General features: G+C 34.2%; 1 protein-coding gene across 4 annotated transcripts in view; it reads left to right on the top strand.

The window, feature by feature from the left end:
• Nucleotides 1-12,632, top strand: part of SKIC3 (SKI3 subunit of superkiller complex) — a 76,968-nt gene that overhangs the window by 52,536 nt on the left and 11,800 nt on the right. For all 4 annotated transcript variants that reach the window (XM_037032077.1, XM_037032078.1, XM_037032080.1 and 1 more), the window contains 4 exons: nt 3,473-3,601; nt 6,746-6,867; nt 8,729-8,887; nt 12,209-12,361. In XM_037032077.1, coding sequence (XP_036887972.1) covers nt 3,473-3,601; nt 6,746-6,867; nt 8,729-8,887; nt 12,209-12,361 — 563 coding nt within the window. The remainder of the gene's footprint in view (nt 1-3,472; nt 3,602-6,745; nt 6,868-8,728; nt 8,888-12,208; nt 12,362-12,632) is intronic.

The raw sequence follows: 12,632 nt of genomic DNA, 5'->3' as shown, positions 1-12,632 counted from the left end.
TAATATATTTTCAAGAAGTAGTTTTATTTTCATTTTTTGTCAGGCTTTTTTAGTAAGGTTTACCAATTGCTACTAATTATTGTATGAACATATTTTGTTAATTTTTTGTGTAGTTAGCTCCTTGAAGATTGAAAATATGTCTTCTGTGGTTAGAAATGTTGAGTGCTGGCCTCGCCTGCGCTAGCTTTTCCTAGCTCTAACCGGGTGTATCGTATGCATGTCATCCATCACAAAGGTACTGGGAACCGCATATGGACTGCGCCAGCCTGCTCCTGCTACCACAGAAGGCTAGGATGTCTAGTAGTATAGGATTAAGAGATGTATTCTTACATACTATTATTATTATTATTTTCGTTTTAAAGATTTTATTTATTTATCTTTAGAGGGGAAGGGAAGGAGAGAAGGAGAGAAGTATCAGTGTATGATTGCCTCTTGTGAGTCCCCTGCTGGGAACTGGCCTGCAACCCAGGAATATGCCCTGACTGGGAATCGAACCCCGATCGTGTGGTTCGCAGGCCCGCGCTCAATCCACTGAGCTACGCCAGCCAGGGCTTACATACTATTATTTTTTAATATAAAATATAGCATTAAATAATTTATTCCCCAGACCACGTCAAACAGTTGTTAGACCAGAATGTAGTTGCTTTTGGACAGGGACTGTTCGGAAACAACTTTTACAAAGAACAGATTCAATGTTACCTTCACAGCAAGTGGTAAAGGTCCCAATTAAACTGCAAAATATCTAACATATCAGAGAATGTTTTATAAAACAAATAAACAGACCCATATCCTGTTGCTTATTATTTCTTTCATTTTCAAAATAAAAGAGACCCTCAACATTTGAGTTTCTTACACATTGGGTATGCTTCTGATTTTTGGAGCAGTTTTCAAGCAAGTATTAGATGGAATTACTCTGAATAATTCTTATTGTGATCCACAGTTATATTGTGATCCACAGTTATATTGTGATCTTACATTGTGATCCACAGTTATCCATTGCTTACTTAATCATCATTACTTACTTCTAATCATCATTAGGAGATCTGTTAGCTTTTAAGTGGCCTAAACTTTAGTAAGGTAGTATTGCCCACCTAAGGTTCTCTCTAATGGTGTTTTCTGATTTTCCTATATTATCTGGAGAAATACATACTTAAGGAAGCAAAGTCATCCTATAAGATGCTTATAATAGGACCAAGTGATGAAGATGAGTACCTGCTTGAGATTTGTCCTTGGAGTCCAGTGAAAGTGAATATAATTGTAGTTACTGTAGAAGCTGTACACATAGTCTTTGTAGATCTTTAGTTGGACAAAGCACAGTTTTGATAGATGGTACTCCAGTGGATCTTTTCAGAAATTTAAATGTAATCCCAAGAATTTAGAATTAAATGGAAGGAAATCCAATTTCTGCTAGATTTACTGCTTCTGTGATATTAGAAGTATTTTTAGCAAATGATATTTTAAAATTTTTAGTTTATAGTTTATACATTTTATATATAATATTTATATTATCACTTACCTTGGGAATTTGAGTTGCTGATTATCTATGAAAGAGTTCATGAAAATAGCAGTTCTTTTTAATTGTGACAGAAGAAATATCTGGCAACTAGTGTCCGTTCTCCCTACCAAAATCTAAACAGTAGAATACTCTAAGATTCCTGAAAGGGTTGTTCAGTCAGTTTTAGGAGTAGATCACTGTTCAGAAGTTGAGTCCACCTCAGCCAGAATTATAGTACTTGAGACCTGATAGCATGCGAGCCATCCTCTAGTTCAGTTGCCTGAGAAAAATCCCAGAGGAAAAGCTGCCACGTAGCTCGTGTCATTGTTAGGCCTAAAACCCAGAGCGCACACTAGGTCACGTGCCTTGTATTATACAGAAATCAGATCTTATAAATTCTAGGGAATGGGCCCCATTTTCTGATTCTGGAATTTATGTTATTTGAGATGAGGTAGTCATCTGGGGTAGAAATTATTTTGTAATATAAAGATACATAGTTTTTTATAAAAGCTTTTGGTCTACATAAGATTTCTATGATTCTTGTGCTCATAGCAGTAATACTGTTCATCTGTAAATGATATATATGGATTTCAGACTTTCGATAGGGGACATATACTGGATTGGGCAGTTAGGTTAAGAAAAAATAAACTAAAGCTAAAAATGTGTGCTTAAATGACTATTCATTAACTAGCACCCCCTTGTGGAACTCTAAAATTATCTATTTGTTTTTTAAGGGTAGCAGGACTAAAATAGTAATCATTGAAGTGAACTGTAAAATATACTCAAATGTGTAAAATAAAAGACCAAACAAATTTTAAAAACCTGAGTTCCAAGTCCCCTTCCAGCCTTTTTTCATAGCTACTTTTCTTAAAAAAGAGGCGTCTACACTCGCAGTCTCTATTATTACCTCTTCAACCCACTCTGTCAGTCTCCCACGGCTCCCCCACTGCCCCTCCCTTGCATCCCTTCCTCTGAAGCTTCTTTCAAGATGTGAGGAAGGGAAGATAAAATGAATGAAAAGGTATGTAATAAAATAATTACTTCACTTGGAACGAGAAGCTTTTTTTTTTAAATAATTTTTTTAATTTAATTCTTGTTCAAGTACAGCTTTCTGTCTTATATTCCCTGATGAGAAGCTTTTTTATGATAAATTTTAATCACAATATGACAGCTTTGTTAAAATGCTAACATAATTTTTTTATTGTTGTTCAAGTACAGTTGTCTCCATTTTCCCCCACAACTTCCCCACCACCCCAGCCATTCCCACCTCCTACCTTCAGTCCTACCCACCTTTGGCTTTGTCCATGTGTTCTTCATACATGTTCCTGACAACCCTTCCCCCTCTTCCTCCCATTATCCCCTCCCACCTTTCCTCTGGTTACTGTCAGTTTGTTCTTAATTTCCATGTCTCTGGTTATATTTTGCCTGCTTGTTTGTTTTGTTGGTTAGGTTCCACTTATAGGTGGACAAATACCTTATGATCTCACCTATAAGACAAAGTGGCTTTCGTGCTTGGCTGTTAGAATATAGGTTAAGTGAAGTTGTCTTGAGCTTTTCCTTTGGCTCAGACTCTTCTTAAGACCTGAGAATTTGTGTAATCTTGCTTTTCCTAAGACTGAGCCTTTGAAACGTGGGCCGAGAGCGTGAGTGCCTGTTTGAGACTTGTCCTTGGTATCCAAAGAAAGTGAATATAATTGACCTTTCCATAGTAGCATAGTAGTCTGGGCAAGTGAACTAACAAGCTTTGGAAGAAAAGCTTAATAAGATAGTTCTCATCCTCTGATATGTTTGACAAAAATAGCAAATCTTGAAGGGTCAATGTAGTAATGTGTCTTCTAAAAACAAGTATATTTAGTTTCCTTTATGAAAATGGAGTTTTTCTAGATATAAATAATTTTTTTCATGTGCTTATAAACTCATTTTTGATAGTTTTCCAGCAATATTAATAAGCCTTCTGATGATGTTCCCTATGTCTAGGTGATCCTGCCGTCTGGGCCGGACTGATGGCAGCCTGCTACGCTGATGATAAACTTGCTCTGGTGAACAGCACTCAACCAAAGAGGGTAGATTTATACTTGGCACTATTATCTGCTGTTTCGGCTTCAAGTAAGTTTTTAGAAGCACTTTATAATGATAAATGCAGGATAAAAGACTCAGAGAATACTGCCAGAAGGTAGTGGGGACAATTAGCTGTACACCAAAGGCTGTTATGGTCTCGTCTAATAAAGTTTACAAATAAGCCTGGAAAAGATCAAGTCATTTTTAAGAAGCTGAACTGATTATAGGACAAAACTGAAGAACATTATAGGAATATAAAAATATCTAGCAGTAAGCAAGGCAAAATTCCCAATGCCTGGTATCCAGTTAAAATTTAATAGGTATGCAAAGAAGCAGAAAAGTACCACCCATAGTGAGGAGAGAGATCCGTCAGTGGAAACAAACCCACAAATGACACACGCTGAAAATCTCTGCAGAATGTAACAGACTGTAAAGAATGTGTGGCAACAATAGCTCAAAAGCCAAGAGAGAAAATAGAAGTATTTTGTTGTAAAACTTTTGTACTGTAAGTGAAGCAGTGTTGTATTACTTAAAGATAGACTGTAACAGGTTAAAGATGAGTACTCTAAACCTTAAAATAGACACTAAAAGAATGGAGTTATAGCTAATAAGCCACCAAAGTAGATACACTGTAATCATAAAAAATTATCCAGAAGAAGAGAAAAAGGGAACAAAGAATAGATAAAGCAAACTGTAAAACAATAATAATGTATTAGAGTTAAACCCAGCGATATTAATAATCAAATTAAATATAAATGATCTAAATACCATAGTTGAAAGGCAGAGATTGTCAGATTGGATAAAAAAAGCAAGAGCCAACTACTACCAAAAAGAAATGTACAGACAAAAATATAAATCTGTATTTAAATGTAAAGATAAATAGAGCCTAAAAAGTATAAGGATGAGAAAAGACACATGTACTATGCCAACAGTAATCAAAAGAATGCTCGAGTGGCCATGTTCATTTCAGACACATTAGAATTCAGGACAAAGAATAGTGCAGTGATTAGGAGGGTCATTTTTCCATGGAATCAATTCATCTAGAGGACATAATATGGGCCTACTTGCTTCATAGCACTCTGCACATGCACGTATTACTGTGTTCTTTACAAATTGAAAGTTCCCAAGACAACCCTGTGTTGAGCAAGTCTTTCTGCACCATCTCAACAGCATTTACTCACTTCATATCTCTCACATTTTGGTAACTTGCAATATTTCATGATTACCGAATATGTTATGGTGATTTGTGATCAATGATCATTGATATCACTATTGTAGTTATTTTGGGACTCCACCAGCCACACCCATATAAGATGGCAAATTTAACCAGTAAGTGTGTGTGTTCTGACTGCTCCACTGACACTCCATTTCCCCATCTCTGTCTCTCCTTGGACCTATCCATTCCCTGACCTACCACAATGTGGAAATTAGGCAATTAATAATCCTGCAATGGCCTCGAAGTGTTCAGAGAAAGGAAAAATCGATTTGACAAACTTTGTTGTCTTATTTTAAGAAATTCCCACAGCTACCCTAATCTTTAGCAGCCAGCATCCTGATCAGTCAGTAGCCATCAATATCAAGGCAAAAATATAGGTAAAAACAAAAAGGTTACAACTCACTGAAGGCTCAGAAGCTGATTAGCAGTTTTAGCAATAAAGTATTTTTAAATTAAGGTATGTACATTGTTTTTTAGATACAATGCTATTGTATACTTAATAAACCACAGTATAATATAAACATAACTTTTATATTCACTAAGAAACCAGAAAATTCATGTAACTCCCTTTTGGAGTGGTTTGTAACTGAATATATAATTATCTCTGAGGCATGCCTATAATATACATTCAGGCACTGACTAACAGAACTTTAAAAAACATAAAATGTACATTGTATTTTACAGTAAAATAGCAGAAGACATGAAGAATTTAGAGGGGAGATGCATGGAGCAAAAACTTACAGATAGAACTGGAAGGAGCAATAGAGAACTCCACAATCATAATTAGAGGTTTCAATACCTTTCTTTTGATAATTGAGAGAACAATTGTACAGAAAAATCAGTAATTATATAATAGAGACTTGAACAACACTGTCAACTAGTATGACCTAATTGGCAGTGGGAATGCAATTCTAACAACTGTAGAATGCATATTGTTGTCAAGTGCACATAGAACATTTACCCACATATATTCTGGACCATAAAACAGGTCTCAGTAAATTAAAAGGATTCAGGTCATACAAAGTATTATGTTATCTTAATACAATGGAATTAAGTTAGACATCAATAATAGGAAAATATCTGGAAAATTCCCAAGTATTTGAAACTAAATATTATAGTTATGTTAAATAATCCAGATTAAAGAATAAATCAGAAGAGAAATTAGAAAACACTTTGAATCGAATGCAAGCAAATATCAAAATTCTATAGTCCTACTAAAGCACTGCTTTTAACATTAAATGTCTACATTGGAAAATTAAAAAGACCTCTAATCAGTGACCTTGCAACTACCTGATGAAACTAGAAAAAGGAAGAGGAAATTAAATCCACAGTAATAAGACAAAGAAATAATGAAGAGTAGAGATCAATTAAATAGAAAACAGAATATCAACATTTACCATGTTACTGTTGTGAAAATGCCAAAGAGTTTATACTTTATTAATTCATTATAAGATGTTTTAGAAAATGCGAAGTGATCTGTTTTGATGGAAATAAGTAGTGGTTGCTTGGAGACAAAGGGGCAGAGGAAGGGGTGTGATTACAGAGCCGCAGGTGGAGACTTCTGATGATGATGAAAGTGTTCATTGTCTTGATTGTGGTGGTGGTTCACAGGTGTGTGCTTATGTCAGCACTCATCAAGTTGTGTGCTTAGAATGGGTGCAGTTTATTGTATGTCAGTGATTGCCATACATCTTTAAGGTTTCCATGAATTATTTTTACTTTTGTTATAGATACAGTGATTTTTAATATGTCACAAGTATACAAGGTCTTAAGTTATTTAATCACAGATATTCCTACCATGATAGGAATAAGCTTTCTCATGTCTAGGATAGTCTATGGTGTTCCAGTGGTTTGTGTGAGTTTTAAAAATTGTGTGTGCATAAGTCTTATTGTCATGCTTATTAGCAACCAGTTACTCCTCTGAGAACACATTATAACTTGTATAAAAAGGAAACATTGACATTTTTTGTTTATAGTTAAAGGCAAAGAATTCCTTGGAAGTTATTGTGAATCCCTTGAAAAGTGGTCCCTGTCCCAAGCCGTCACTGGTCTGGCGGACACAGGAAGAATAGCTGAAGCTGAAGCCCTTTGCACAACGGTATTGTTATGGATTGTTATGGATTTGACCACTGAGATTTAGGATTCTTGTCTTATTTGGAAACTAATTTCAAAACTAAAATGCATGTTATTTAAAGAGCATATGGTGGTGGTTGGGGGGTGGTGTGGTGGTAATGGGGGTGGGGGTGGTGGTAATGATGACGATAACACCCAGCATATTGAGTACTTACACAAGCTAGTCACTACATTTAGCAGTTGGTATTTGAACTTCACAACAATCCTAAGGGCAAAGATATTTATAATTATCCCCATTTTTACAAGTGGGAAAACTAGGGCTTAGAGAAGATAATTTGCACATGAGCTCACAGCTATAAATTGATAAAGTTGCCATTGGAACTCACATTTGTTTGACTCTAGGATCCAAGCTCTTAATTCACACACACACATATATATATGTAGATATAGATATAGATATAGAGAGTATTAAGGAGACAGTATTTTTCTTTGATTTCTGCTTATTCCCTTCAGAATAGTTTTTACATACCCGAATTACAGGCTCTGTGAGTAAATTCTTATTAGCACCTTACCTGTCACATAGTAAGTGCTCAATAAATATTTACTGAAAGAACATGTAAGTTTCATAAACCTACTCAGAAGTAATTTATTGTGGTAGGAGAATTTTAAGCATCACTTATCCTGAAAACATGTTTCATAAATGTTTACCTGGGAAATTGTGGTGTCTTTTGAGAAATTTGCTTGAAAGAGCAGTATAAATTTTTCAGAGAAAGAAGAATGGGTCTGTGAAAATCTCTTTGGCTCTTGAATTCCCTGAAAAGTAGAGCAATACATTTTATCTTTTATTTAAGAAATTCCATTTAAGTTCAGGGCAGGTTAATATTTTATAGTGAGAGTAATTGACAGTTGGCTATCCTCTGTCTGACAGAATAACAGATACTTTAATGAACCTTTCCTTGTCATTTTATTGTTCCAGTCTCTTTCCTAGAAAAAAAGCAATCTTGTACATTTCAGGAATAAATGCATTTAAGACTATGACCTAATTAGTAAAAAAATAGAAACATGTTATTGAGGGACAAGCAATAAAGGAAGAAATATTTAAAACAGTAGTGGAAGGACTTGGATAGAGAACTTTAACATCTTTCTCATATATATATGGAAGGAGATAGATATATAAAATACATGTATGTATGTATGTATTTTAGAGTATAAGTAGCTTGAGGAAACTCCCAATGTGTAGAAAGTCTGTGCCTGGGGAAGGACATACAATGATATCTTCATTAACAGATTCAGAAAGGAAAAATATTAAAGCTCTTTCCTTTGTAGATACAGTTGTTTCTCCAATAAGGTGTAGTGTTAGCCTTCATTGTTAATTTCATATTTTCTTAGTTCTGTTCTTTATGTTCAGAACCTAAAGTTCTTAGGATATCACCTGAGAATAAACCAAGTGAAAGAGACATACTACTGTATTTTGCTATATATAATGCACACCCATGTTTTTGTGTGCACTATATACAGGATTATTACACCTATTTTTATACCCATGCCATGTAACCGTTATACCCATGTATAATGCACTTCCTTATTTTCCCCAAATATTGGGGCAAAAAGTGCACATTATACATGGCAAAATATGGTAAATCTAAAATGAATGACCCATAAACTACAATAATGGTATTAACCAATTTAAAGATTATTTATATGTAGAGTTTGATATTTCCAAGATGTTTAGTTTCATTTATTTTACTTTTGCAGTTATTTATCTTTTTAATAAGAAAAGGTCAAATTTAGATTTTTTCTCCAGCATGGAGAATAGCTAAATTGCCTGTTGCATTTTGTGTTTAAGAACTTATTTGATATATTTCTATTTGGGGTTTAAATTTTAGAACTTAAAAAGTAACCCTGATCAGCCAGATGTTATCTTACTTTTGAGACAAGTTCAGTGTAAAGCACTCCTGGACTTGCAGAAGCCTCTTCCGGATGCTGTGCTCGATGAGCTCCAGAAAGCGGTCATGTCCAACTCAGCCTCCGTTCCAGCTTGGCAGGTAAATCCTCTCCTTTCTTAACAGGAGTCCTGAATTAAAATACTCTATGATATTAGCTAAGGTCAGGGTGTGCTCCATTTTCATTTGTGTTGCTTTTAAACTCACCAGAGATCTCATTTTCAAGATACAAAGGGTATTGTGATTAGAAAACAGAACATCAGCATTTACCATGTTAACATTGTGAAAGATGCCAGAGTTTATATTTTATTAATTCATTATAAGATGTTTTAGAAAATGCGAAGTGATCTGTTTTGATGGAAATAAGTAGTGGTTGCTTGGAGACAAAGGGGCAGAGGAAGGGGTGTGATTACAGAGCCGCAGGTGGAGACTTCTGATGATGATGAAAGTGTTCATTGTCTTGATTGTGGTGGTGGTTCACAGGTGTGTGCTTATGTCAGCACTCATCAAGTTGTGTGCTTAGAATGGGTGCAGTTTATTGTATGTCAGTGATTGCCATACATCTTTAAGGTTTCCATGAATTATTTTTACTTTTGTTATAGATACAGTGATTTTTAATATGTCACAAGTATACAAGGTCTTAAGTTATTTAATCACAGATATTCCTACCATGACAGGAATAAGCTTTCTCATGTCTAGGATAGTCTATGGTGTTCCAGTGGTTTGTGTGAGTTTTAAAAATTGTGTGTGCATAAGTCTTATTGTCATGCTTATTAGCAACCAGTTACTCCTCTGAGAATACTATTCTTTGAGAAGACTATTCTGTCCTCACTGAATTGTAGTGATGCTTTTATCATAAATCAGGTATCTTGTGTATGTATGGGTCTACATTTAGGGCTCCCTGTTCTGTTCCACTGATCTATGTGTTTATTCCTGCATATAGCTTTATAATCAGTCTTGACATGTGGCAATATTAAGACCTCCAACTTTCTTGTTCCCCTAGTTTGTCTCAGTCATTTTAGGGCTTTTGCATTTACATTTAAATTGTCAATTACTTTCCCCCTCTAACCTCTCACTCCACAAAACCCTGATGGGATCTTAACTGGAATTACATGAACCTGTAGTTTAATATGGAGAGAAGTGGCAAAGTAATGCTGTTGAATTTCTCTATCCATGAATGTGGTATATCCCTCAAATTATTTAAGTTCTCAATTTCAGCATGTTTTATAATTTTCAGTGTAGGGGTCTGTTATATTTTTGTGCTAAATTTATTTCTTGGTTTTTGTTCCATTGAAAGTGGCCTTTTTTTCTATTAGCTTCAAACATTTGGAATGCCTTCCATTTTTGTATGTTGACCCTGCAGCAACTTTGCTAAATTTACTTATTCTTTTGAAATGATTTTGGATTTTCTACATACACAATTATGTCATTTGCGAATGAATAATAAAGTTTTACTTTTCATTGTAATATTTTATATTTTTTCTTACAATGTTGCACTGTTTAGAACTTTAAATACAATGTTAAATAGAGGTGGTGGTAAGTGAATATTCTCATTCTCTACCTTGGGAAGAAATATTTGATATTTCATAATTAAATATATTTTCTGTAGGTTTTAGCTATTTTTATCCGGTTAAGGTAGTTCTCTTTAGTTTGGAATTTTTCAAGAGATTTTTTATCATGAATGGGTGTTGAATTTCATCAAAAATTTTATTGGTATCTACTGTAATAGTTTTTCTTAATTTCATTAATGTTATGGGTTACCTTGATTTTCCAGTGTTAAAACAGCTTGCATTTTTAGAAGATGTGTTAGTCTTTTACATGTTGCAGGGGCCAATTTGTTAATATATTTCCTCAGAATTTTTGTGCTTCTGTTCATGAGAGAGTTTGACCTATAAATTTTCATTGTCATAAGATTCTTGTTAGATTTTGGTATCTGTGTTGTTACTCCCTTTTGTTGCTGTTGTTTTGTTTTCCAAAAGAGTTTGTGTAAGAGTGACTTTTCTTTAACTTTTGGAAGAACTCACCATTGAAGCCATTCAGGCCAAGGATTCTGTTTATGGGAAAGCTTTTTTAAAATTGCAGATTGAATTTTTTCAATAGGCTTTAATAAGACTATTTCTTTAATAGTCCTTAATAAGACTGTTAAGATTTCCTGTGTCTTTAGCTTTGTTGAGTTGCAAGGAATTTATCCAAAGTTCATGTCAATTTCAAATTTATTGGCATAAAGTTGTTCCGATTTTTTTTTTGTAAAATCTGTAAGGAGTTTCCCTTTTTCATTTTAACATTGGTAATGTGTGTTACATTTTTTCCTGTTAACATAAGCAATTTTATTAACTTATGAAAGAACCAACTTCTGTTTTAATATTATACTTTCTTTATATGTTATTGATTTCTTCTGTGTTTTCTTTACTTTCTTTGGATTTAGTTTTTTTCACCTAGCTTCTTGAGATAGAAATTTATATTCTTCCCCAGTATATGCATCCCACAAGATTTTATGTAGTGCTTTGATTGTGATTCATTTAAAAATGTTTTCTAATTTCCACTGGGATTTCTTCTTTGATGCGTGTTTTCTTCTTTTATTTTTCTGAAGCATGTTGCAAAATTTCTAGTATATAATATGGTGGGAATATTTTAGTGAGCTTTTTGTTACTGACTTCTAGTTTAATTTTTCTTGATATACTTTGTGTAATTTCAGTTTTTTGAAATTTGTTGACACCTGTGTATGTCGTAGCATATGGTCAGATTGGTAGATTTTACATCCAGTTGCAAAGACTGTATATTCTGCAGTTATTGAGTATAGTCTTCTAAATATGTCATATAAGTCAGGCTGGTTAGTTATATTTAAATCTTGCATATCCTTACTAACTTATTGTCCATTTCTTTTGTCATTGTTGAGATAGGTGTGTTCAAATCTCCAACTGTGGTCCTAGATTTGTCTGTTTCTCCTTTTATTTCTGTAAACTTTTGCTTCATAAATTCTGTGCTATTAGATATATACAAATGTAGGAGTGTTATTTCTTCCTATTGAATTGACTCTTTTATCATTACGAAATAGTCCACTTTATCTCTTAATATTTCTTGTCCTAAAGTCTGCTTTTTTTATATTAATGCAGCTGTACAGACTTCCTTTTGGTTTACATAATATATTTGTTTTTACATTGCATTTTGATTTTGTTCTTGACTTGCCATTTTGGGAAACTTTTTAAGACTTCATAGTAGGCTTAACTAGTAAGCTGTTGCTAACAGAATGGCCAAGAATGTTAACTTCTTTTTTGACCTTGGATTTTAGTTTTTTGGGCACAGAATGTACCAGTAATTTTTAAAAATTCAACTTCATCAAAGTTAATTGAATTTGTTGGAAGTGGATTATCACAATGTGTACTAAACTAAAATCTTTTGGGTGCTTCTTTTTTTGTTTCTCAGTGGTTGGCACACGTGTATCAGTCTCAAGGAATGATGGGTGCTGCTGAGATGTGTTACAGAAAGAGTCTGCAAGTCGCATCCCAGCAGGGCAGCTGGAGTGGGAAGCTGTCGAGTCTGCTGAGGCTAGCGCTGCTTGCGTTAGAAGTCTGTGTGGTAAGTTCATGTTATAATTATAATCATGAAAATTCATTCTTTTATTTTTTCTTTCAGATGAAAGTTTTTTATAAAGTGATATCTTACTGAGTCTCTAATGTTTCATTGCTGTCTATCATGGACTCCTGATAAACTTTGTATTTGGGCTCTCGGTGGATGTAAGAGTAACACATACCCATAGACTCTAGCCAGACCTTTTCAGTGTTTGTAGACAAAACCCCAAAATTCCAATTTTTCAGTTGGATTATGTCAGAATACACATTTCTGTTTT

Source organism: Sturnira hondurensis, unplaced genomic scaffold, assembly GCF_014824575.4.
Source record: "Sturnira hondurensis isolate 20B ecotype Veracruz unplaced genomic scaffold, ASM1482457v3 Scaffold0021354, whole genome shotgun sequence".
Classification (NCBI taxonomy): domain Eukaryota; kingdom Metazoa; phylum Chordata; class Mammalia; order Chiroptera; family Phyllostomidae; genus Sturnira; species Sturnira hondurensis.
This window is presented reverse-complemented; position numbering and strand designations above follow the sequence as displayed.